This window comes from Crocuta crocuta, unplaced genomic scaffold, assembly GCF_008692635.1.
Source record: "Crocuta crocuta isolate KB4526 unplaced genomic scaffold, BGI_CrCroc_1.0 scaffold113, whole genome shotgun sequence".
NCBI classification, from domain to species: domain Eukaryota; kingdom Metazoa; phylum Chordata; class Mammalia; order Carnivora; family Hyaenidae; genus Crocuta; species Crocuta crocuta.
The window spans coordinates 4,417,867-4,444,747 of NW_027530368.1; the positions used below are offsets into that span (position 1 = coordinate 4,417,867).

General features: G+C 43.6%; 1 protein-coding gene across 2 annotated transcripts in view; it reads left to right on the forward strand.

Annotated features, from left to right (window-relative positions):
• Positions 1 to 97: 97 nt before the first annotated feature.
• Positions 98 to 26,881, forward strand: part of TGFA (transforming growth factor alpha) — a 110,020-nt gene continuing 83,236 nt past the window's right edge. For both annotated transcript variants that reach the window (XM_077766328.1, XM_077766329.1), the window contains exon 1: positions 98 to 200. In XM_077766328.1, coding sequence (XP_077622454.1) covers positions 161 to 200 — 40 coding nt within the window. In that variant the 5' untranslated portion in view covers positions 98 to 160. The remainder of the gene's footprint in view (positions 201 to 26,881) is intronic.

Here is a 26,881-nt window from a genome sequence, read left to right on the forward strand (position 1 = left end):
AGTGCAGGAGAGAGCGCTCGGTCCTGCCTCCGCCCGCCCGCGCCGGGGGCTGGCCTTGCCTCGCCGGCGCCTTTTTCCCCCGCAGCGCGGCGCAGCTTCGCCACTCGGGCACCGCAGGTAGGGCAGGAGGCTGGAGCGCCTGCTGCCCGCCGCCCGTAAGATGGTCCCCTCAGCTGGACAGCTCGCCTTGTTCGCGTTGGGTAAGTACGCTGCCTGCTGCGCGCCCTGAGCCACCTGCCCTCGGCGACACCCGCTTTCCCCTGGCCCCTCCATTTCTCTTTCCTGGGGGTTTTCTGCGCCCGCCTAGGAGAGTCGAGGGAGGTTCATGCTTTTCAAAGGTTGGAGGCTGGGAAGGAGGGGCGCGGGGGTGGGCAGTGGAAGTCACGAGGGCTTACTAGGGTCTTGGGGAGCCCATTCCAAAGAGGGGGACCGTCGAGTGCCCAGGCTTTCCCCGGGGAGTGGCCGCCTGGGCCGTGCGTGAGAACGCCCGCCGGGGAAAGGAAAGCGGTGTGCGAACGGGCTTGAACTTTAATCCGCCGCGGCTGTGTTCGTACACTTGCCCACACCTACCTGCATACCTGGCTGTCTCCAACCAAGCCCGTCCTCACTGGTGGCGGTAAGCATAGACGCGAAGAAGGTGGCTGGCGTCAGACCCTATGCCCCTTCCCTGTGGTATCCTCGCCTACCCCTGAGACCTAGTGACGGGCAGATGGTCACAATCAGCAGAGGGGCCCTCAATCTTCTAACTTTAGGAGCTCTTGAGCTTTGGGGTATGTTTTAGATTTTTGTGCGGATTAATTGTTCTTTTAATTCACTTCCCTGGGAGAAGTGGTTTAAGTGTCAGCCGAGGGCAGGAGTGAAGAAACCCTAGACGGAGGATTGCCAATTTCCTTTGCGTTTGTTCTTGGAAGGAACCGAGAGTTGGGGGAAGGGAGGGGAAGTTAAACACGGCAAATCTGGGTCTTGTCTGTGGAGTCGGTGAGTTTTTCCGCGGTGAAGTTTACAGGACTGTATGTAAATGGTAAGGGGAGCAGTGCAGTGCGCTGCCTGGCGGGCTCTCGACTCGCTTGAATTGAGATAGCTGATTAACAGCCCAGGTGTCCAGGTTTATTGGTGCCGCTTCCGTAAAATGAATTGCTCAGTCGACATCCCCTGAGTTTAACCCTGTAAAGCAAGTTGCTCCTACTTGGATAATTTATTGGAGCCTGAGAGAAGCTGTGGAGCCCCTCCCCTCAAAAATGTCCAGAGCCGCAGCCTCACCCAGTTCCTGTATGGTTTCCGAGGGTTCACAGACTCGCAGGTAATCCTGCCCATGAAACGCTGATTAAGAACCGCAGCAGAAGGGAAGGCATCATCTTAGAGGGAAACGGAGCAGTGGTGGAACCCAGGCTCTGAGATGTACCTTCACCTGAAACTCACCAACAGGTGGCATGATTATGGATGGCTTTCCCTCCCCTTTTATAAAGTCTTTTTAATTTTTTGTATTGATGGTTGTTCTGATTTTAGATTTTGTTGAAACTGGGAATGAAAATATTCCCAGTACATCAGAAAGCCTCCTGTCTGCAGGTGCCTTTGTAGTGTTGTGTGTGTGTGTGTGTGTGTGTGTGTGTGTGTGTTTGCGAGTTCTGGTAGTAATAATAGCTTCTGCTGTTTGAGCACTTACTCTGTGCCAGGCAGTGTTCTAAGTGCTTTTCATACATTCATTTAATTTTCCCACCAACCTGATGAAGAAGGTATTATCTTCTCTGTTTTACAGAGGAGGAAAGTGAAGTACCCAAGGCCCACAGTTAGTGGGTAGTTGGGCCAGGTTTATTAGAGTGTAGGAGAATCAAGGGTTTGAAAAATCACTTAACTGTGGTCACTAGAGTCCCATCTCCCAGTTTGGGGACTTTTCCTGAAGGCGAGATTACATGGAATACCCTAGAACTTGCTTTTAAATTGGGTTTTCTATTGGACTCCTGGGATCTCAAGGTGGTCTGACATTACTCATTGAAAATTAGAGGCAGGAAAACATGGTGAACAAATTTGAAGGCACCTTTGAAAGTTGCCCTGCCCTTGCCCATGAAGATTGCATGCATTCATCATGTTATTTTTCCTTTTTGCCTAAGAGCTCAACCCGATCTTTGTTTCTTAAGAAAAGGATGTATAAACTTAAAAAGATTGATCAATACGTAAAACCTGGCTCATACAATTCCAAGATAGGAGCACTTGAAAAAAAAAAAAGGACAAAGAAGGCATGAGTACTTTACACCAGTTTTTTATTTATATATATATTTTTTTAAGCCATTAGTTCTGATCGTTGACTACAACTTCTGCCTCCTGCCTCACTTTCTGCTAGATTACTAAATAGCACTCATCAGCGCCACATCTTTAATTTGCACATTTCCTCCAGAGCTGTTTTCCTCTCTAATTTCTCTTAAATTGGTTGAAGGCAGTTTCAGGCAAATCGGCAAATCTAGAAAACCAAGATCTCTCCCCTTCTCCCCAATCTTCGGGGAGACAGTCTGAAAAGAAACTTGTTGTTTGGAGCCTCAGCCGATGCTCCTGATTACTTGGAACCTGAGCGGTGGTTGATGTTTTGGCTCGGAGAGTGTAGAGACTGCTGCTTACATGGCAACATTGGAAATGTAATCCAGGGTCCTGTAGTGGCTGCCTTCCATGTCAGATTTCCATCACTGGCTAGGCACATCTCGTAGGAGCTTGGCATCTCCAGTCCCACGTCCTCCTCTGTGAGCAGGGAACAAGACGGTGTGATCCTGGGCAAGTTACTTAGCTTTTCTGTGCCTTGTTTTTCTCATCTGTAAAATTAATAGGATTGACGGCTATATTTAATGAACATAGAATAGTGCCTGTCGCGTAGTAAGAACTGAATTAATCTTAGTGCCATCATCACCATTGTTGTTGTAACTCTGAACCCCATAGAATTCCAGATGTCATAAGAGATTGTCTCCATTCTGTAGCTGGAAAGTTTGTCTTACCTTCCAGCTCTTCACCTTTCCTAAGCCAGAACGTATCACCCAGCCTAAAAACCCGCTTAATGATTTTAGTGAGTGTCATTTGGCAGATACCAATTCAAGCAAGTTTAGGTTGGTTGTTTTTTTTGAACGTCATGAAATCTTTAATTTTTGATGCAAAACATTTGTACTTCCTCAGTGTTTAATGGTCGGTCTATTGAAGTCAGCACTAAGTTCCAGTTTTCTTACCTGTAAAGTGGGAATAATAAAACTGCACCCACCTCACAGGCTGTTAGGAGAATCAAATAAGATGGTAAATATTGAAGCTATTCATAAACTATACCTATAAAGGACTACACACAAAATGAAATTGACTTTATAATACAGAAATGGATTTTATAATCCAGAAATAAACATTATGTTTATGGCAGTTTATGGCAGTTTAGGACTGGGTGTAGCCTAAAGAAGGGTCCTAGGATGCCAGGTGTCATTAAGGATGAGTAGAGATGGAGCAGGTCAGCGTCCCTGGGCATCTGGGACTGAGGGACTGGTAGAGGGCATGAAGTGAGACAACCCTCTTCTCCATTACATGGACATGATGTCTTTCAGAGTAGACAGTGGAGGTTTGCCCAGGACACATGTTTTCCTTATTGGACAGCCATAATTAGGGAAAGTTCACTTAGAACATGGGCTGTAAAGGTGTATATGGAAGGCTTAGAGGCTAAGTTTCCCATATTTGCTTTTCCAAAATTTGGTTTCCTAGGATAAAGAGATCTTTCTGTAAATATTCAATGTCCCCTGCAAAGGGGACCTTTCTTACAGGAGTAAATGATGCTTCCTGTTACTATGGTAACCTAGGAAAAATAGCTGACTTTTCCATTAGACCTATCTCTAAGGGCCTTTTGAAAGTGTGTTTGAACAGAGTCCTACTCTGTGGGCTGCCCACTGAAAGGGATGGGCAGTGGGAAATGGAGGTTGGGTCAGCCAAAATGGGATTAGGCTGACACACTGAATTGGGCCTGGTTTCACACGTAAAACCTCCGTAGGACCTTTACAGCAGTGCCCTCAAATTGCAGCCACCTGGAGGGCTTGGTAAACCAGGCTGCCCAGCACGAGGTAGGAGTTTGCATGTCTGACAAGTGTCCAGGTGTGGCTTAAGCTGTTGGTGGAGAGGAGAGGGGCGCTTGGAGAACCACTGCTCCTCAGCCGGTTGCTGTTAGGGAAGCTTCTGGCTTACCCAGTTGCACTTTATCTAAAGTCCATTCTGATGTTTGTGAACGCTGCTGTGGATTTATGAGCCATTATTAAAGGTGCTTCTGCAGCCTGTCTTGCTGACCCGAGCAGAGTTAGAACTCTTGCTGAGGTCTCTTAATTGTCATAAGTGTCCTTGACCTATACACCCTGGAAAATGTGATGATCCTCTCATTAGACTTAAGCTGAAAAACACTAAGCATCTCACACTTTCTTTGCAGGGGGGAAAGGGGAGGTGTGCCAAAAATTGACTGTTGTTTGGCTGTCATTTCAAATATTTTTAATCACCTCATTTTAAATGAACTTTAATTTTATGCTGAAGCTAATATATTAAGATTGCATTTAGATGGAGAAATTAGAGCACTTTTAGTGACTTCTGATTTTGTTTTGCCTTTTTATTTTCCCTTGTGAAATGTCAAGTATAAAAAAATCTTTTATAGAATCAGGAAAGCCTAAAAATCTAGGCTACCAGAACCATCTCTTAGGAGCTCTTCAAGTACAAGGCACATTCCCTTTAGACCAACTCTAAAAATCTGACTAGTCTTTTTGAAACATTATTAATTGGTTGTATTGGGGCACCTGTGTGGCTTAGTTAAGTGTCTGAGTCTTGGTTTCAGCTCAGGTCATGATCTCCTGGTTTGTGAGTTTGAGCCCCACATTGGGCTCTGTGCTGTCAGCCCCCAACCTGCTCGGAATTCTGTCTGCACCCTGCTCGCTCTCTCTCTCTCTCTCTCTCTCTCTCTCACACAGACACACACACACATAAATAAATAAATAAACTTAAAAAAAATGAATTGGTTGTATTGAATATGACTTAAATAGTTGTTACCTGGACTTAGAAAAAGACGTTTGTTGAAATGGAATTTTATATTTGCTAGTGCCCTTTTTCCCCCCTCAAGTCCGAGGAAACACAATATCACATGGAGTCTCTCCCCTGGTCAAGTGAATTCTATGCTTGGCACTTTTGCTTTTAATTTTTTGTTGTCTGCTTCCTTACCTTGAAAGCTCTGTTTCCCCCACCTTAGTGTTTGCATTTCTCAAGATGGATGGTTAGGACTTCCTCAAGAAGGGAGGTACGCGTAACTCCTTTGTGTAACAAGACTGTATAACTTACAGAACACTGGCCTGTTATTGCCTTACCTTGTTTGTTTTTTTTTTTTTATCTTTGAATGTGTTAACTTTCCTGGCTGGAAGCCTCAGCAGCAGTGCGCTGGTCCCTCCATGTCCTGCCTTGGATTAATATTGATTGGTGCTTGTCCTCTCTAGTAGTTTGGGGGTTCTTTAGAGCCAGAGACCCCAGGTCTTCATCTCTGCCCTTAGCCCATCTAGAGCCCAAATGGAACCTCAGAGGAGACCACTAAGCACTTGATGACCCCTTGGGGTGGTGTAGACTCCGTTGGCCAACACATGACCACATAGTTAACATTTATCCTGAACAATCCAGGGTGTTTGCATATAAATTCTATCACTGCTGATACAATAGTCTTCAGAATAATGGTTTTATTGTTATTTTTAAAAAGTAGATTAAGATTTAATGTTTTTAATGATTGCAAAAAAAAACAACAACACATTTCCCCCCCTCTAGACCATTTGGAAAATTCTGGAAAGCATAAGAGAAAAAAGTGTTTTAGTGACTTGTAGTTGTACCACTGAAAGATAACCATGTTTAACATTTTGTTATACAACCTATGGATGAACGTATAGGTAGATAATCTTTGAAAGCATATCTGAATTTTGATAGACTCACAGTTTCACTTATTTGTTTTTGCAATTTAACAACCTTCATAATAAACATTGTTTAAGTCATTTAACATTAATCCATTACATCATTCCTAGTGGCTGGAAAATAACCTCTTGACTATATTTACCATAGTTTAACCAATTTGGGGCTTTAAAATTTTTTTTAACGTTTAATTTTGAGAGAGAGAGAGAGGGTGTGAGAGCGCGCGCGCAAGCAGGGGAGGAGCAGAGAAAGAGGGAGACACATAATCTGAAGCAGGCTCCAGGCTCTGAGCTGTCAGCATAGAGCCCAATGTAGGGTTTGAACCCATAGCCCAGACCACAAGATCATGACCTGAGCTGAAGTCAGACACAACCGACTGAGCCACCCAGGCACCCCTAATTTAACCAATCTTGAAATCCTTTTGGCCATATAAATTTTTCCCATTTCTCACTGTCTATGAAGAATCTGCACACTGTTGGGAATATAAATTGATATAACTATTTTGGAAGTTAGTGTGGCAATAACTATCAATTTTAAGTGGGCATAACTTGGGTCATCAGTTCCACTTTTTGATCTATATCCTACCTAAATACTTGGCCAAATATGCAAAAAAAATGTAAAAGATGATGATTGTTGATTAGTTTATAACAGTATCAAGTTGCCAGTACCTACTGTTATAATCATTTAGGGAGATTCTCTTTTTTTAGAGAATTAAAAAAAATTTTTTTTAATGTTTTATTTATTTCTGAGAGAGAGAGAGAGACAGTGAGATAGCGTGAGCAGGAGAGTGTCAGAGAGAAGGAGATGCAGAATCTGAAGCAGGCTTCAGGCTCTGAGCTAGCTGTCAGCACAGAGCCCAATATGGGGCTCGAACCCACGAACTGTGAGATCATGACCTGAGCCAAAGTCAGATGCTTAACTGACTGAGTCACTCAGGCGCCCCAAGGAGATTCTTTAAATAAGTTATTTTTATATAACAGTAAAATGATGTACTATGTAGCTATTTAAAAGAATAAAGGCTTCATGATATATTAAATTTAGAAAGACATAGAACTATATGTATAGTACGGTGCCTTGGTTTGAATTGGTTAATTTTTTTTTATAACAAGCCTATGTTAATTATAATGCCTGAAATCAAGGGAGATAAATGATACAACAGACATTTTTGTACATAAATGTTTGGCACATCTTTAGAATAAATTTCTAGCAGTTGGTCTTTTCTTCCACCAGAAGTGTGTGAATGCCATTTTCTTGAATCTTCCATAACTCTAGAAGTTAGTTTTAACATTTGCCAAGTTGATTGGAGACCTCAGTTCAACCTTCATATTTAATATTTGCTAAGATGTCTAAATTATTTTTGTTTGCCATGTCACCTTATTTGCATCTTAATCTTTTCAATTTTTTTCTTATTGATCATCCTTTTCTTGGAGCTTTATAGCAACACTTTATATAAAAAGGATATTGATACTTTTCAGGTATTTCCCCCCATTAATTATATGTCTTACTGTTTTGTTTATGGCATATTTGACATCCCAAAGGTTTTTATTTTATGTAGCTGAAACCAAAAAATTATTTCTCTTTCCCCTTTACGGTCTCTGCCTTCAGTTACACATTTAGGAAAACCTTCCCTAGCCTAAGATAAGGCAAATATTTACTTATTTTTTCCTCCTAAGTCTCATATGTTATGTTGAACTAGTCTATCTAGAATCTATTCTTGTATATGGTATGAAGTACAGCTCACATTTCATTTTTTTTTTAATAGCCAACCAGTTAATACTCTCAATTGCTATTTGTGGAATAATCTATCCTGTCTACTGTGGTTTGAAATTCCATTTTTATCCCATGCTAAATTCTTATAAGTACTTGGTCTGTTTGTAGAATTTTAATTTGGTTCTATTATTTTGTATTTTTGCACTTACTGTGAACTTCATGTATTCTGCAAATATTTATTGAGCACCTATTCTGTGCGGAGATGGCTTCTAGATGCTAGGGAATCAGCCAAAAATAAGACCTAGAGCTTGTGCTTTAGCGAGTTGGACATTTTCCCCTGCTCTCTATTGTAACTGGTTGTTGCTAGTATTTAAAAATACATATTTCTTTAGTAATGGGTTATGTTAATTCTAATAGTCCTTCAGTTTATTGTCTTAGGTTTGCAGGTACATGATCGTGTAATCTTGAATAGTAAAAGCTTTTCCTCCTTCCATTCCATATTTTTATTTCCTTACTACTTTTTCTTATAGCTGGCTAGAACTTGAACATTTTTCAAAAGGCAGTAGATATCCTTGCACTTTTCTTGACTTGCCGATAACATTTATAGCATTTAACAGTTAAAGATGACTTTGTGATTATGCATACATGAGAATGTATTATATATACATACACATGAAAATGTGTATCTTGTATATGTATATATACAAATAAACTTTATCAGGTTAATAAAATGCACTTCTCTTCATAACCTACTGAAAGATTTGGCATTTAGCTTTGTTTTTTTAAAGCAGAGGAGATAATATGAGTTGTGGGCTTTGTTTTTTTTCAATGTTTTGAGAACTTTTATTGACCCAATTATGTTAAAGCCACCCTTCCCTTCCTGGAATGAGCCCTCCTTGGCTCTGTGGGATTTTTCTCTGTACATACTGCTGGATTTGATTCATTCTGAAGTTCGGGGGCCTTGTTTTCCTTTTTAGTGTTCTGTTTTGTTTTTTGTATTAAGAGAGTGTGAGCAAGGGAGAGGGGCAGGGAGGGAGAGAAGAAGAATCTTAAGCAGGCTTCATGCTCAGCGACAGCATGGGCTCCATCCCACAATAATGACCTGGGGTCATGCCTCAGCTGAAATCAAGAGTCAGATGCTCTAATGACAGAGCCACCCAGGTGTCCCTCTTTTTTAGATTTGGTATTAGCATTATGTCAGCTTTATGAAATATGTTTTAAAACATTCCATCTGCTATATGCTCTTAAGTACTTAAAATATCATGGAAGCACATGGCTCTGTGAAGGCTTGAAAGAAATTGCTAGCGGTCAGTTAAAGTTTTCCTCTTCTTGAGTCATTTTTGGTAATTATTTTCCTCACCACCTATTCAATTCAGATTTCTAAATTTTTAGCACAGATTTGTAAATAATCTCATTTTAACTTAAAGTTTTCTTTTGCATCTGCGGCCCCAGCTAATGTGACTTTACCAAATATGAAAATAAGTACCTAGGCCCCCCAAATAAAATACAGTTTTAAGTTTGGTGGGGTTTTCTTGATAATACTTTGGAGGAAAAAAACCTAAAACCTTCTTTTTAATCCTAAACCAAATTCAAGCGAAGGCTTCATTTTAAGAGTGTTCCCAGGAGCCTGGGGAAGTAACCAGTTTATTTATTTGCATAACTGCATGTGCCAAAGTGGTTATAGTAATGCCATTTCTGATTTGGATGATGCGTGGCATTGTAATTTCTACCAAAGGCTCCCAACTAGCTTCCTGTTGGCTCAAGTTGTAAAAAGCTTAAAAACCTCCCAAAACACTATTGTGTCCATGAGATACTCCTAGAGTGTTTGAAGCAAGATAGCCAGTGCTTGTGTGGGAGATTTTTGCTGTTTGTTTGCTCATTTGCTTTTTGGTTCTTTTTTGTTTTTACGATCAGAACTTCTCAGTAAAAAAAAATATGACGTTCTTACAAAAAGACCATATCTTCAGCTTGAGTTCTTTAGGGCCTTTGATCTGAGTTTGAATGAGGTCAGTAAACAATTCTCCTGGGCAGCTAAAGGACAGATGCACCTTTACTGCTGTTTCGTCATCTCTTGCCAGGTCAGAGGCATTCTCTGGGTAATTACTTCCAAGAGGTGCAGGAGATTAACTGGCTAAATGGTACACGTAATACAGTGACACAAAAGCGGCTGAAGCAGATAAATGAGAGGTTTGCAATTACACACTCTGTTCCCCTCCTCTGCCGGGCCTTGGGAACCAATACAGCGAACACAAATGTAGGATACTTTTCTTGGTTGAAAGATAAAGCTTAAGACCTGTAACTTTGACCATGGCAGTGGCTCTGAGGAGCTGGCGTGTGAAGACCTGTAACTTTGACCATGGCAGTGGCTCTGAGGAGCTGGCGTGTGAACTATGGAGGGACCCAACTTGTTCACCTTCTGTGTCTCTGAGTTCAGTTGGAAACTCCGGGCTTGAACACTTCTCACCTTGGAACGGTTTCGGGGTTATTATTTTTACTTTGGAGGAGCGTATCATCAGGCCGCTTTGCATGCTGTACACACTCCCTGCCAGCAAATTTAAACAATGACAGATGTTTTTTGCACATAGCAGACATTGGGTGTTATAATTAGGGTTTCAGGGGATGAATCATAGGCCCCTGAACTGGAATGAAAGCAAGCTTGGGGCCTGAGCATTATTTAGAGAGGTGAGGTAAACTCCTAGATCACACAGATGGGGAATCTTTCTAGATCTGGACTCTCTCTAAATCTCATCAGCCCTTCCCTTGCCATACAAAGAAAACCCCAAAATGGGCACCTGGCTGGCTCAGTCGGTTGAGTGTCCAGCTTTGGCTCAGGTCATGATCTCATGGTTCCTGAGTTCTAGCTCCACATGGGGTTTTGGGCTGACAGCAGGGAGCCTACCTCAGATTCTCTAGCTCCCTCTCTCTCTGGCCCTCCCCTGCTCCCTTGTGCGCGCGCTCTCTCTCTTCGCTCTCTCTCTCTTTCTCTCTCAAATAAACATTAAAAAGAAAACCCCAAAACAAACAGCCTTCTTAGTGTTCACTTTAGTGTATATTCAGAACACATATACCCTCTGGTCACCACCTCCCCTCGTGGGCCATTCAGGATACACATCTTTTCTGCTAGCCTTGGTGAAATCCCACTCACTCCACAATGAAGTCGAAATCAATCTATAAACAGAAAAATCAAAAAAGGTCCCCCAAATTTGACTCCCCAGAGACATCCTCTTACTAGGTTTAACTAGCAAGTATCCTACCAGATCTCTCTCTCTCTCTGTATGGATACAGATATTTGTATATTCTTTCCTTCAAAAAGAAGCATTTGTTATTTTAAAATCTACTTTTCACATACAGTAGGGAAGATACTTCTGTGGCAAAAATGCAAAAAAATCTATCAACCTATGCTTTTTATGATGTCTATAGCACATTCCATTGCACAACTCCGTCATCGTTTATTTATCCGTCCTTTATGGACAGAGATCAAAGTTGTCTCACACTCAGATATTCAAACCTGAAATGAAAATTCTTGCAGCTAAATCATTACTAGTATCCCTTAATTATCTTCCATGGCCAAATCCCCAGGGATGGACTATTAGGTCAAAAGGTACATACTTTTTCACCTCGTAATATGTTTTGACAGTCTGTCCTTCAGAAAAGCTGTACAGGTTTATATGTCTACCACCTGTGTGTGAATGCTTATGTGTTGGCAAACTTGCCTGTGATTACTATTATAATTTTCTAGAGTCTGTTAATTGTGTTGGAAAAATGGTGTCTCGTTTTAATTTGCATTTCTTTGGTTTGTAAGCAGCTTTTAAAAAGATATATTGAAAATATTTCCTTCATTTTCCTGGTTACATTTATATGTGTTGTGTTTGGGTTTACAGAGGTGTCATTTTGGTTTTGTTTTTAACTTTTAAGGCCTTAAAATCTATTCCTTATTCCTTTAGGATTTCTTCTTGGGATAGGTAGAATTTGACTCTCTGTTTCATTTCCCCTTCTACTTTTATGTTGTTACTTTTTGGACTTAAATTTCAATTCTTGGGGCACCTGGGTGGCTCAGTTGGTTGAGCATGAGACTCTTGATTTGGGTTCAGGTCATGATCCCAGGGTCATGAGATCAAGCAGTGTATCAGGCTCAGCGATGAGCACAGGACCAGCTTGAGATTCTCTCTCTCCCTCTGCCCCTCTCCCCTGCTCACTCTCCCTTGCTTGCTCTCAAATAATTAAATAAATAAATAAATAAATAAATAAATAAATTTTCAATTCTTCGGGAATGTATTTCGGTGTAACATGTGGGATAGGAATCTAACTTGCCTTTTTGCCAGCTATTGATTCAGTTACTCTCTGCCATTTGAATAATTTATTCGCTAATCTCTGACTACAAATCCTACTTTTGTCACTTGATACATTTTTAAGAGTATTCGAGTTTATTTGTGGAGGTTTTGTTCTGTTCTACTCATTTGAGGCTCATCCTATAGTGAACCATTGTTTTGAGTTGGGAATGCGCGATTGCCCCAGGAAGTGGGGGCATAAAAGATTGAGAACTAGGCAAGTAGACAGTGTAGTACAGTGGATATTGCTTTACATTCATGGCTCCCTTTCATGACAAGACTTCTACTTCTGTCCCACCTAGAGCCTGTTGGAGGAAGAAACACTTGTGGTAGTGGAGAGAATTACTTACCGTGTTTAAATCCCTGGGGAGAAAGGATGACTGACTGACCTCATTCCTCAGCTTGCCTGGACAGACTGATGGGCACTCGGTCTCACTGTCCTGAAAGGCGTGGTGAACCTGCTTGTATGGTCTTACTGTTTCTGGAACTTCGTGCTTTGCAGGAACTGGTGGCCATGAGGCAGGCCTGCTGCCCTCTCTGTGATGTTCTGGTTAACAGAGACTGTATTTTTACATCCACTTTTCAGATGGGAGTACTGTGGAGGGAGTATGCTATGGCATTCTCAGAGCCATAGACCAAACCTGGTGTATCTCCCCGGAGCAGAGAATAATTAAAGAATCAAAGAAGAATTTAACATGAAAGGTATAATATTATTTTCTATATTAAAACAAACTCAGGAGTGCCTGGGTTGCTCAGTCAGTTAAGCGTCTGACTTTGGCTTAGGTCATTATCTCACAGTTCTGGTTCAAGCCCCACATTGGGCTCTGTGCTGACAGCTCAGAGCCTGGAACCTGCTTCGGATTCTTGTGTCTTCCTCTCTCTCAGCCCCTCCCTCCTCAAAAATAAATAAACATTAAAAAAATAAATAAAACAGAAAAACCCTCAGCTATATTAGTTAATAGAATGAAAGATTGAAGTACCAAAATTAATTTTTAGGATATATGACTTCAGATAAGTTTCTATTCTTTTTTTTCCTTTGGAGTGTTTCAGGGTGTGCCCCTAGATTCTTGAGGAATAGGTATGAGTTCCTTCTCTTTGCCACTTAGGGGGATTTAGTGACAAAGTGTGAGGAATACTATCTCATGTGGATGACTGATTTTTAGATATTTAAAATAGGAAAAATAGTAACTAAACCTATTATTCTAGCTGTATTATTATTATACTTGTTTTAGATTTAATTTGCTTTTCTAAGTTTTCCCAAGATGAAAATTTAGACTACAGATTTTAGATTTTTCTTCTTTTTTAATATATTCATTCAGTAATGTAAATTTCCCTCTAAGCACTGCTTTTGCTGCATCCCACAAATTTTGATGAGTTGTATTTTCATTTTTATTTAGTTCAAAATACTTAAAAAAATTTTTTTAACGTTTATTTATTTTTGAGACAGAGAGACCGAGCACAAGCTGGGGAAGGGCAGAGAGAGAGGGAGACACAGAATCTGAAACAGGCTCCAGGCTCTGAGCTGTCAGCACAGACCCCGACGCAGGGCTCGGACCCATGGACCCCAAGATCATGACCTGAGCTGAAGTCGGATGCCTAAGCAACTGAGCCACCCAGGTTCCCCTAGTTCAAAATACTTTTTATCTGCTCTTGAGATCTCTTCTTTGACCCAGGTGTTATTTAGATGTATATTGTTTAAACTCCAGTATTGGCAGAGGGGGAGAGGGGTTCAGTTGTATTTTTATTGATTTCAAGTTTAACTCCATTCTGGTCTGAGAACAGACACTATGATTTCTAGTATTTTAAATGTGTCAAGGTGTATTTTATAGTCCAGAATACGGTATATCTTGGTGAAGTTCATGTGAGGTTCTGAAGAATGTGTATTCTATTGAATGTCGTAGTCTATGGGTGTCCATTATATTCAGTGGATTGATGGTGGTGTTGAGTTTAACTGTATCCTTACTGATTTTCTGCCTGATGAATCTGTCCATTTCTCATAGGAGGTTATTGAAGTCTCTGAATTTAATAGTGGATTCATCCATTTCTCCTTGTAGTTCTATTGATTTTTTCCTTCTGTATTTTGACATCCTGTTGTTAGGCACATACACATTAAGATTGTTAAGTCAGTTCATTCTTCAATGATTCAGAAGCTATTTCAGCATTTCTCAGTGACTTCAATGCCTGAAGTTGATCACTAGTAAATTTCTTACCCCCACATGGTACCTGTAGTTGATGCAAAACTTCCCATGTTATCTGTAAATGTGAGGTCAAGTCTTTCTGACTTGAGTAGAACTCTGCTCTGTTTTAACTTACCTTACAGAGAGAAAAAAAATACATAGAAGTCATTACTCCAAGCTTCTGGACTAGTGCTCTATCAGGGTCAAGAGAGTGGGGTCTTCGAGGCACCTGGGCAGCTCAGTCAATTGGGTGTCCAACTTCGGCTCAGGTCATGATACCATAGTTCATGAGTTCAAGCCCTGCGTCGGCCTCTGTGCTGACAGCTCAGAGCCTGGAGCCAGGCTTGGATTCTGTGTCTCCCTCTCTCTCTGACCCTCCCTGGATCCCACTCTCTCTCTCAAAAATAAACATTTAAAAAAATTTTTTAAAGAGAGTGGGATCTTCTTTGATAAAGACCATCATTTCAAGTACGTTCTTATTTTGAATCCTATCCTCAATAGGTTGTAGAAGATTTCCAAATGGACTGGGATGCCCCAGTGAACCACTTGCAAGTTAGATATTTACAATATCAACTCACTATGTAATGTGAGCTTATTGTCTTGTGAAGTGCCTCTTTCCCCTACTGTGGAAGAGAGGGGAAAAACAAAACAGACGTTTCAACTAAATTGGATATTTTGGATTTTCAGATAAAAGGCAGGCCATTTTTCTTTTAACAGTAATAACAGAGGCATTTGGAGTATCTCAGCTGTCATCCCATGTAGAATATATCCAAGTGATCAAACAGTAGTTGTGATCTTTGTGAACCAAGCCTGGTATAACATTTGGTTCTGAATTCACCCAAGCTAGCTACTTTGTTCATTTAATGCTGTGCTATGGAGCCAAAGGAATGAATAACCAAAATAAGATCTATCAGCTCAAAATGATGGATACTATTTATTTGCTTTAGGTTATTTGTTTTCTACATGGATTGTTCACTACAGCAAACATTTCATGTGTATCAGATCCTCTGCTGGGGTTGGTGATATTCATTCAAAGAGAGTCATGCCCTAGCCTTTGCCCTCAAGCCTTGAATTCTTGGTAGATGGTGGCAGAAGCAGAGACAGTTTTTTTTACAATAGGATGTGAGGTACACAGCGAGCACCTTGCTCTCAAGAGGAAGGTTCGGGGTATGAAAGGACAAGACACAATCTGAGCAGATGATGGCCGTAACTAACAACAACTCCTGGTGGGTGGTAATTTCTTTAGAGTCTTAACCTGTTGCACAAACCTCTTTAACGCATCGAGCAGCCCTCTGAGTTATGGTGATTATCCCCACTATACAGATGAGGAAACTGAAGCACAGAAGCATTTACTTGCCCAGTCTGCCACAGCCAGCAAGTGGCAGAACAAGGACTTGAACCCGGGATCCTTGCCTGCTGACCTAATCATCTTGCTGCTCTGTGTCCGTGACAGAAGGCTCTGGAAGCTGAGGTGCTTAGAGCTGTTCATGCGTGAAAATGTCGTTTTGTAGCAGACATTAGGCTAAACGCAATCAGTTTTCAAACCAGCTGCTCCCTTAAGTTTTTTCTGTCACAGTGACAGTAAGTGCCATGGAAGTAATTGTCATGCTGGCTCACAAGAAATATTGCCACTTCCAATGCTATGAAATATAAACAAATGTGGTCTGGTTCTTTTCTCTCCTTCAGGTCAAGAGTTAGCTGTTCAGAACACAGATAGTCACATGAGGCATGCTACTTGACATGTTGTGTGGTGACCAGGGAATTTCTAAAATAAATTCATTAATGGACCTGCTATGCATTTCTACCCTACAGTTAAGACAATTTTTTAAATATTTTATTTTTGAGAGAGAGAGAGGGTGAAAGCACATGTATGGAGAGGGAAGGGCAGTGACTGGGACAGAGGATCTGAAGCAGGCTCTGTATTAACAGCAGCGAGCCTGATGAGGGACTCAAGCTCACTAACTGAAAGATTAGGACTTGAGCCGAAGTCGGAACCTCAACCGACTGAGCCACCCAGCCACCCCTCTACCATACATTTCTTAAAAGGTGTTTGTTTTAAAGGGTGCTTTTTTTGATTTATGCAGGCAGCCTGTCCTCCATTGCGTGATCTCCCTGAAAGTCACAGTGTGTGTGCGCTCTAGCCTGTAAGGCCTCTGCTGGAGTGCAGGCTTCACCTCTCCCTCACCCCACTTCCATGTCTCTCCAGTTGACATTTCCCCCAAATAATAGTGGAAGATGGCAAAGTCTTTACTGCTTTTACATTAACACCTTTAGTTCTTCACAGCCCCGCTAAAGATAGAATCTGTATTAGCACATTTGCTAATAGCTGGCTTACATTCAGACTGTTCACCCTTAACTTGAGCCGTGACATGTACTCCCCCAAAAAAACACAGGCATTTCCATTGACTTGATAGGACAGTAGATCAGAAAAGAAATAGCACTTAGTATTTCACTTGTATCTGGACACTTCCTTCATTCGGCCAGCAGCACTTTTTGATGGCCTTTGCACCTCTGAGTAGATAAAGATCTGGATCCTCGGGTGACGGGGCAGTGCCATAGTGTGGACATTTCACAAATGTTTATTAAAGGTGTGGGTATCCCCTTTAGGTAAGGTAAAGGAGTTGGGCTCTTTGTCCAGTCGTCTGCAGGTACCCGCTCCCTGTGTGCATTAGGCCATTTCACTTTTACAAAAGACCTACATTAGTACTTCTTTTCACTAACCAAAAAGAAATCTAAAGAGAAATTGTAAAAGTGAAAATAGCCCTGGCATTTGTTTTGAGCTTTTACAGAGGCAGCGCGCACCTGAGCAGTGAGAGCAGCCATGCCAAGCTTGCTTCCCCAAACTGCACTCAGCATCTAGCCGCCGTATTTGTGCACTGTGTCTGTGAGCATCTGTGCTTTCTCTCTATTTATTTTCTGCATCTGTTAGCAAGCTGTGTCCTCTAGTATCAGAAAAGCCCAGGAGGTTATTTTTGGGGTCGAGGAATGCTCAAAAATGTTTCCCTATAAATTAGCAGTGATTGCATCTTCACGACACTGTGGCTTACAGATTTCATAAGGAATACCCTTCTTTCAGATAGCAGCGGAAACCTGTGTGTATTACTAACACAAAATAGCCAGCAGGATGGACCACTTTTGCAAAGCCACACCGCTTGGAAAAAAATGCGGCTTTAAAAATCACTGTTCAGGGGCGTCTGGGTGGCTCAGTTGTTGAGCATCCGACTTCAGCTTAGGTCATGATCTCACAGTTCGTGGGTTCTAGCCCTGCATTGGGCTCTGTGCTAACAGCTCAGAGCCTGGAGCCTGCTTCAGATTCTGTGTCTCCCTTTCTCTTTGCCCCTCCCCCACTTGCACTCTATCTCTGTCTCTCCAAAATGAATAAATGTTAAAAATTTTTTAATCACTGTCTTATTGAAAGGACTTTTCTAGAACATTCTTTCCTTTGCTTGTAACCCCAAAGCATTCACATCTCTGGTTTGCTTAAAGTAGATTGCCTCTGCTGCACTAGATTCCCCAGTCCCTCTAGAAAAGTTGACCAGTTGGTATTTCTGTAAAAGTCCATCCTGCTGGCCCATGGGGGAGGAAAAGTTGATGTTTTAGGCAGCCAGGAAACTAAACTATCTCCTGAGATTTAAACACCCAGATAGCACCTCCTCATAAAAATTGTGTTGTTCTCCGAGCAGAAGGCCTGCTTGTATTTTCCACGGGGTTTTCCTCACTGCCCTGCAGGCTCCCTTGATCTTTACTTGCGTCACCTCATCTCCAGCGACCCGCTATCTAACGTTTCTTCCTCCGATTGATGCTCTTCAGTTGTGACACTCAGCAGGAGAAAAAGAAGAAAGAAAGGTTTAACCTTTTGGAACAGGACAGCCCCTTTGGGTCCAAATGCCCTCATCCCCTTCAACTTGCGCCTCAGACCCCAAGGAACACAAACTGACGGAGCTAGTGAGTGGTAACAAGGATAAGATGTTGGTGGAATAACCCCACTGTTTTCCAGCAGTAAAGAAAATAAATGCACTTAATCATTCGTAGATGTGCTTCACCTACTAATCAGGGCACAACCCTCTCCAGCTGTTTTCTCTCCCCCTGTGGGAGGCACCGCCTGCAGCGGAGAGAGGGCTCTGCTCCAGTGGGCGACTGTTCCCAGGCCAAGGATGGAGCCGCTCTGTCTGAGATCACCAGCTCCTGCAAGCCTGCCCTGTGGATAGTTGATCTGAGCTCCCAGCCTTGAGAAACGAACCACAAGAGGTTGAGGGGGGGAGGGGAGGGCGGGTGTTTTTTATCCTAGAAAATAGGATATGATATGTGTCTTCCCTTGAATATGCTTCATTAAATGAGGCAGGTCCCGGTGGCCCTTACAAATGGAGAAGACGATTGGGCCACAAGGTAGAAGCCCTTTCTGTGCCTGTGGTTTTCATCCCTGAGGGCGCCACGGCCCCTAGGCAGGTCGTGGCTCAGCCAAGAATGCCCTCTGGGGGCCGTGATGTCATCTGACTCCACTGCTGGCCGTGCAGAAGTGGGCGAATGGCCTCACTGTTTGGCCTTAAAGATAAAGTCGTTAACTTTTGTGTAAAAGCATGTTTAGGCGCCCAATGAGGTCATTAGAAAGCATTGAAGAAGTTGGATTGTTCTAAACCACCTACCCATGCACACTGTTCTTGGTTTTCCCCACTTTAGCTTCTTCAGAAAGGGCCTCGTTGTTTTTACCTGGGCTGCTTATCACTTGAGCTATTTTTAGAGGTTCCAAAGGCAGAAATTTTCTGAAAGTCTAGAGCTTTGTTTATAGAAAAACCTTTTGCTTTGAGGATGTAGATAAATTGGTATGAACAGCTATGGATACTCTTAGGTACTGCCTCCCTCATACTGGGTTGGAAAGAATCTACTTTCATTTTGTCAGACCAGCAGGTGTCTGTAGGTGACTTCTTGCTCTGTTGACAGTGATTGTGTGTGATGGTGTCTCATCTAGAGGTTTCTGTTGTTACTTCTTGGCATTTTCTTTCACCTTCCCTCTTGCCCTTAATCTCAACTTCTATAGTGCCTTGCATAATACCTAACATTTAATGGTTGACTGATACACTTTTATTGATGACAAATAATTTACTTCAAATCTCTTTCCTCTTATATCTCCTTTCCCTTCCCCTTCTTACCCCTTACTCCCCAAATAACATTGACCTAGCAGCAGATAGGAACACTGACTTCTGCCTTCCTTAGGGGGAAGGACTCATTTCCCCAGGCTATGTGGCCTTTCCTAGCTTTCCAGTCCCACACCCATCTTACCATCATGACACCCGCATTAGTGGGTTTCTCTCCCACAGCTACTGTGGGAGGTATGAAGGACAATGGAGAGCTGGGCTGTGCTCGCACGGGGCGTAAAAAGTCGCTACAGAGGCAGGACATTTAGGGCAGAAAAACCCAGAGCAGAGAATAGTCTCCTGGTCTATATATTTGCAGCTTGTGTGTCCTCTGGTCACAAGTGAGCGCAAAGCCTATTTGTTTTGCTCCTTGTGGGCCCTTCTCTCTTGAGCCTGGGATGCTTTAGTCCAGCCTGCAGGTAGTAGTGCAAGGGATACGTGGTAAATAGGGTTAAATACTGTGCAAGCTTCCAGAAAGCCTTGAGCACAGCTGCCATCATCCAGAGACTTACTTACCCTGGATGTTGAATGTGTGTCACACAGATGGGCCTGTGGTTACCTTAAAGAGAGATTTCTCAGACTTGCCAGCGGTGATCAGAAGAAACTTCATTCTGGTTTGTAGCCTTCTGGGGGATCCTAGGGATTCCAGGCAAACTCTGGAAGGGAGCCGTCAGTAAAAGCTCTTTAGAGAAGTTTGAGAACATCACGACCAAGATAAATGGACTTGTGTGGCTTTGACTTGTGGGTATTGAGCCTGCTAGTGAGTTTCTCTAGGCCTGTGTTCTTGTTTGTTTAGTCATTTGGTTGCTTTTTAATTTTTTGAGGGAGATGGGGTCTTCTATCTGAGGTGGTCAGGAAGGATATTTGAAGACCTCGATGTTTGAACTGGGCCTTGAAGGTTGACCATGGCCTAGGAAGGTGAAGAGAAAGCAGAGGAATAGCAGAGGCAGAGACAAGGTGAAGAGAGGAGGGCCCCCAAAGCACTACTCCCAAATTCAGTGAGGCTTGTCAACTCTGTATCTGTTCTGTTCTGTACCTGACCACCTCTTACGCCCTCCCCCACCACGCCTCTCATCTTTCACCTGGACTTCTGCAGTGCTCTCAGCCCTGTTCTTCCAGTTTCCACTCTTGCCTCCATAAGGCCTCATGACCCTTCTCAATATCCCAAGCAATTCTTCTAATACCTACATCAGGTGTCATTGTTCCTCTGCCCAAAACCTGCCAGTGGCTGCCCATCTGGGAATGAAATCCAGACTCTTAGCTCTCCATACGAGAGGCATCTGCCCTGGCATCTCTCCAGCCTTGTTTCCCTCCACTGTCCTGCTCCAGCCTTCTTGCTCTTTAAACAGGCTGTTTACTCCTACCCCAGTACCTTTGCACTTGCTGTTTCTTCAGCTTTGGTTGCTCTTTCCCCAGATATTTGCAGGCCTGTTTCCCTCATTTTATTCAAATCACCATTAGATGTCACCAGTTCAGACCATGATGACTCTATTTGTACACATACACACACACACACACACACACACACACACACACACCCATGATGAAGAAAATGCTCCAATGTCTGAGTTATTTCTTGGAGAGCTGTCACCACAGAAAAGTTCTACAGGTGTCTTCTTCCAAAATGGAAGAACCTAGATGTTATAAAGTCCTTTTAAAGCATTCCTGCTCAAATAGGATTTCAAGTGTTGGCTTTTGTGGTTCACATTCCCTGGCCATCCCTGGAACTGTCTGATAGATTTGGCTTAAGAAGGAACTGAATCCATTCAGGAAGTATTGTTGACAGCTACCCACATGTCAGGCACTGTTCTCAGCACTGAGAATACAGCCAACTGAAAAACTCCATCTCCCCCCTACCCACTCAGTCCCAAGGAGACAGAAAATAAATAAGTACATAGTAAAATGTCAGGTTCTAGCCATGCTGGGGATGGGGAGTAAGCCACTTGCTTCATGACCTTGCTGGTTAGGTCTTCACAGAAGAATGATGTTGGACAATTAAAAGGCCCCCTGCACTGTCTTGTTGCTTTCCTGCCTACAGTATAAAAAAGGACAGGAAGAGAGGGGTGGAAGAGTTCTCTGTACCTGTAGCTTCATCTTGAAGTGATAAAGGCTGTGCTTGACACCACTTGGGAGTCCACTCTTACATGTAGCTAGAGGGTCATGAAGTTGGATTAAACCACCCTTCTAGCAACTCTTGCTGTGTTCTCCCTTGGTCTCAGAGCTGACAGCCAGTTGACAGCTGACTGAAAATTGTATTAATAACTTGTCCTCAGCTGAGAGATAGCATGTCTACAATATGTCCTCTATTTTATATTAGAGACCACCGAAGCAAGGTCAGTTTCCCTGAAACCAAGATGCTGGATTTCCTTGGTTGTTGCAAAGGCCTCAGATTCCTGATTGTATCTAGCAATCTCTTATTGGAAGAAGACACCTCACTTTCCCTTGCCTTCTCTCTCAATGGCCTATTTCTGTAGGGAACGTGGTTCTCCTCTGCTTCCTCTCATCTGACGTGCTCTCAGTTTGAGAGTGAGGGTCAGGGTACATGGTGGCCCAGAGCAGTCAGCGACCAAAGCTGCTCATTGCTTCTCCCTGGGAGCCGCTGTCAGTAAAGGTTTATTGAGCACACTCCTACAACACACTTCAAGACATAAGAGAGCTGATGGTGCTTCTTGCCCTCTGAGCTTTCCACTGGCTGGAACTCATAGTGATGGCCGGGAAGCGGGCTTCATCCTCTATATTTACACGCCACCAAGCTGATGGGTAGTGGGTGGTGCCAAGAGCCGTGGGGCTCCGTAGAAGGCTGAGCAGCATCTATTCAAGCTGCTTTTGTCATGGCCTTCCTAGGAGAAGGACATTTTACTTGAACATTGGGAAGCAGTATGATGGGGCAGTTTAGAATGTAGAGTAAAATAACTCCGCTTCATCATGTTATCATTGTCATCAGCTGTTTTTTAATAGATTTTTTTTTTTTAGTAGTTTCAGGGTCCTAGAAGAATTGAGTATAAAGCACAGAGAATTCTCATGTACTTCCTTACCCAACCCCCCATAATCTCCCCTACCATTAACATCTTGCTTAAGTGTGGTACATTTGCTACAACAGACAAGCCAATTATCAGTACATTTTTATTAACTAAAATTAGTGTTTAACAAAATTAATGAATAAGCAAACAGAATCAGACCTATAAAAGAGAATAAACTGATGGTTGCCAGAGGGAGTGGGGGGATGGGCGAAATGGGTGAAGGAAAGGGGGAGATATAGGTTTCCAGTTATGGAATGAATAAGTCATGGGAATAGAAGGCACAGCACAGGGAATGCAGTCAATATTGTAATAGCAATAGATGGTGACAGATGGCAGCCATCCTTGTGAGCCCAGCATAACCTATAGAGAAGTTGAATCACTATGTTGTATGCTTGAAATTAATGTAATGTTGTGCATTGACTCTACTCAAATAAAAACATAATAAATGGGAGAATAGTATAAATGGTAGCTATAAGCTCAAAGGTATCAACCACAGTGTTATTGTACATCATAAATATTTTGGCAACAGTAGGAAAAATGCTGCAGAAAGTAGGGTACAGCTGCAGGGCCAACCATTAAGTTCCAGGGCATAGAAAATGGTAATTCTGAAAACTGTGCAGTACACAAACCATGCTTGTGAAAAAAAAATCAAGATCTAAGCCTACAGGAAAAATATTCAGAAGGTAAAACAGTGAATTGCTAGTTGAAGTGGTATCCCTCCCCCTGAGAAAAAGTTAATGCTTTTTTGAACTAAATTTAAACTCCTGTTCTAGTTTACCCAAGGACTTGTGCATTCTCTGAGTTTTGTGTTGTGCATTCTCTTGAGTTTTGACAAATGGATAGCAACCTGTACCCCTCAATGTAGTATCCTACAGAATAGTTGCTCTGCCCAGAAGCCCTCTGTGCTTCTCCTACTCATCCGTCCCTCCCTGCTTCTAAACCCCTAGCAGCCACAGATCTTTTTACAGTCTCCATAGTTTACCTTTTCCAGAATGTCATATAGTTGGCCTCACACACAGTTCGGAGCCTCTTCTGATTGGCTTATTTCACTTAATAGTATGCATTTAATGTTATCCCGGGTCTCCTTGTGGCTCAATAGCTCATTTCTTTTTAGTGCTAAATAATATTTCATCGTCTGGATGTACCACTGTTTATCCATTCATCTACTGAAGGACCTCTTGTTTACTTAAAAGTTTTGGCAATTATGAATAAAGCCACTACAGACATGTGTGTGCAAGTTTTTCTGTGGACCTAAGTTTTCAGTCATTTGGGTAAAGATCAAGGAGCTTATTGCTGGACCATATGGTGACACGATGTTTTGTTTTGCCACAAACCACCCAACTGTCCTCCAAAGTGGCTGTATCATCTCATCAGCCAGGTTTGGTTCCTACACCACTTTCACTTATAGGGGTCTGATTTTTCTAGGCAGTGCTTCAGAAATACACTGAATATTAATCAAGACCCTCTTCTTGCTGCGCTCTTCCCTGGGACTCAAACATGCAAGGCTGCCACCCACGTTCTGTCATTCTACTCTTGTCTGAGCTAAGCCATCCTGGTGGAAAACACCCTCTTTTCCCTGCTCCCTCTTCCCTTTGCTTCTCATCTCTACCCTTTTCTCCCTCCAAAAATTCAAAAACGTAAGTAGAGAAAGGGGCAGAAGCAGGACTGGCAGGGAGACCCCATTCCCATTTCCCCATAGGAGAGCTACTATGTCTTCCCCAGGTTTTTGGTCCTCCCTTAAAATACTTGAACTTGACACCACTAAAAGGTACATGATGCTCTCCACCCCAGAGCTGCGGGGGGACAGGCATGCCCTCTTCCTCACTGGTTTATCTCGTGGCAGCAGACAAGACTTTCTCCATGCGACTAAGTGCTTTGGGGGCATTCGCTGAGCAGCTGCGCTACTTGTGGCCAGAAGAACACATATTAGCCAGAGAAGTTCATCAGAGGCCCTACAATGAGGCAGTGAGCCGGGAGACCAAAGGATGCATCCCTAGTCCTATCAGTTCCTTCCCTAGGGCTTCTGGGAGTCTCTGTGGGACCCCCGACTCTAAAACACTGGGAGTGGGTTCTGTTCGTGCTTTGTCAGTCTCGTTCCTTTAAGGTAGTCTTCGTATTGTGCAACCCAGATGCTTCAGGTTAATACAGAAAGACAGATGAACATAAGAATAGAGGGAATCACTGAAGGGGAAGGGGAGACCCCAGTTAAAGGAGAGGAGGCATTTAAGCAGAAACCCCTTGTGAGCTTCCTGAAGACCATTCACAAGGCTCTGGTGAGTGACACTGCCCACTCATGTGACTTCTGCCAGCTTGTTCCATCTCCCCTGAGTTTCTGGTGCTTTTGCCCATGTCTTGGAGGCTGAATGTCCTGTGGTTGAAGGGACTGTCCCTGTTAGGGTGCAGTTTCTCAACAGGGTGCTCTGGGAGCAGGATAAAATCCTGTGCGTTATAGCAATGTAGCAGCCCTGCTCTTGCTACCTAAATGCCAGGAGTGAGCCCCGGTCATTGTGACAGTGGGAAACTACCCCCACAGGTTTGCAGAGGCACCCTACGGGGCACCGCCAGCGATAAGAACCCCTGGGGTAGGGGTGGCCTGCTCAGGGTCTCCCAGTGCAAGGAGGTCAATCCAGTACCTCCTGCCCACTCCTTGCCCAGCTCCTTTCCAGCCGCTGGCACCTGTACTTGTCACCCAGGCCCCTTCTCACTCGTTCTCTCCTCTTCCTCTTCTCCTGCCCCTCGCTTCCAGGGCCCAAGGCAAAGTAGATATTTTCCCAGTCAGCAGTGTGATGTGGGTTGAGAAATATAGGGTTATAAGAACTTCAGGGTGTTTTCCCCTTAATTCTCAAAGATCTGTAGTTCCGGGAATCTGTTTCCTCTGTTTGTACCTCAGCAGCCCTCATCAGGTCAAGAGAGTTCTCCTAAATGGTGTTCTGTGGCCAGCCTTGAGAACACAGAGCATAGCAGAAACCTGACCGTGGTGATTGGGGCATCACTAATCCCTCTGTCCACCACCCCCTTCCCAGGATGCTGCTCCATTGATCTGAAATTCTTCCTGCTCATACTGGTATTTATCTTGGCCCAAGCATTGTAATGCCTTTTGCAGGGTGGTTCCGGGGTGTCCTGAGCAAAACAGTGGGAAGGGATGAGTTTGTCACCATCAAGCTATTCCCATGGAAGAAATGGGCCAGAGTTCAAGGATTGCTTATTTTTTTATCTCCTCCCAGCACATAGCCTGCTTCGAGGCCACTTGCTGTGAATGGTGTGTGCATATTGCTGTGACATAGCTGAGGGATTGCTCTGGCTTTGTTGGGACTTCTAAGAGGCTAACTCTACTGGTCTGAGGTACAGGCAGAGCTACTGCTGACCCTTGGCCTGGAGGATGGCCACTCTGGGGCCACAAGGCCCGGGGAAACCGAGACGTGGCCATGGGCCTCTGTGAAGGGGAAGGGGGCTTCCCTTCCCAGCAGCCTCTTCCAGAGCTGGCATTTGATTTCTGGATTTCCTAGCAGTGAGGTCTCGGCTCATCTGGTCCTAGGGTACCAAGCCCGGCAGATAGAGCCAGTGCATCTGCTGCTTCATCCTGGCCTGGTCTCTAGCCCAGTCCTCTACTCCTTTCCTGTGGGACTCTGGGAACATCAAGCATGACCCTCTCCACAGCCACTCTGATGCCCCATGTCGATGTTGGTCAGCTGGCGCAAGGTTTCCAAGCGCCTCAGCTTGACACAGCTCCTTGCAACCTTAGAGCTTGGCCCTGGTTGAGCCTGTTGGTGATTCAGCAGCCAGAGATCTCCAACCGGCTCGGGAGGGCTCCAGGATCCTCACCCTGCTACCCTGCAGTCCCTGGAGGGCCCCCCCCTGCCCCCGCCAGCCAGCATGGGAGCGGGCCAGCCAGAGAGGGACTCTGACTCAATACCCCGGTCTTTGCTAAGGCTTTGACTCTCCCCAAAAATGACTGCTTCCTCCCAACTGAAAAAGGACGTGGCATAGATTTGTGTGGGTGGGAATAGGCACAGGGCTTTTCCCACCCAAAGGAGATGCTTCGTGCATCCTGGTTAACTGATCTTTGATAAAGATATTTGGCCCTGTATGCTGTTTGCTTCAGAGGAGCGGGTCCTCTTCACCACCATATCTGTGGCCACATGTGCTAAGAGGCTTCGGGGGTGGGGAGGGATTAGAAAAGGAAGATGTCCGCAGAGCAGTGTGATGTGTGATATCACCTACCAGACCTTAGAAACAAAGGTACCTCAACAGGCCGCCTCCACATCCTCCTGTGAGGCTCTCTGTGTCTTGTCTTTTATTTGGTCCTTTATTTCTTTTTCATCCCTTCCCAAAGTTAGGAAGAGCACACATCACCTTTCAGAGCTGCCTTGCTTCTCTGATGCCTGTGCATGCAGGGGTCACTCCTGGACATCAATAAAGATCTTGACTAGAAAGAGCTCAAAGCATTTTGCAAGTATTCGCATTTGTCCCTTTAAGTAGGGGAAGAAAGGTTAAATCAGAGATGGTGGGAAATGAGGTCTGGGCTGAGAGAGGGAGAGTGAGGGAGTCAGCCCTTGTGACTGGCTGCTCTGGGCTCCGTACCCACC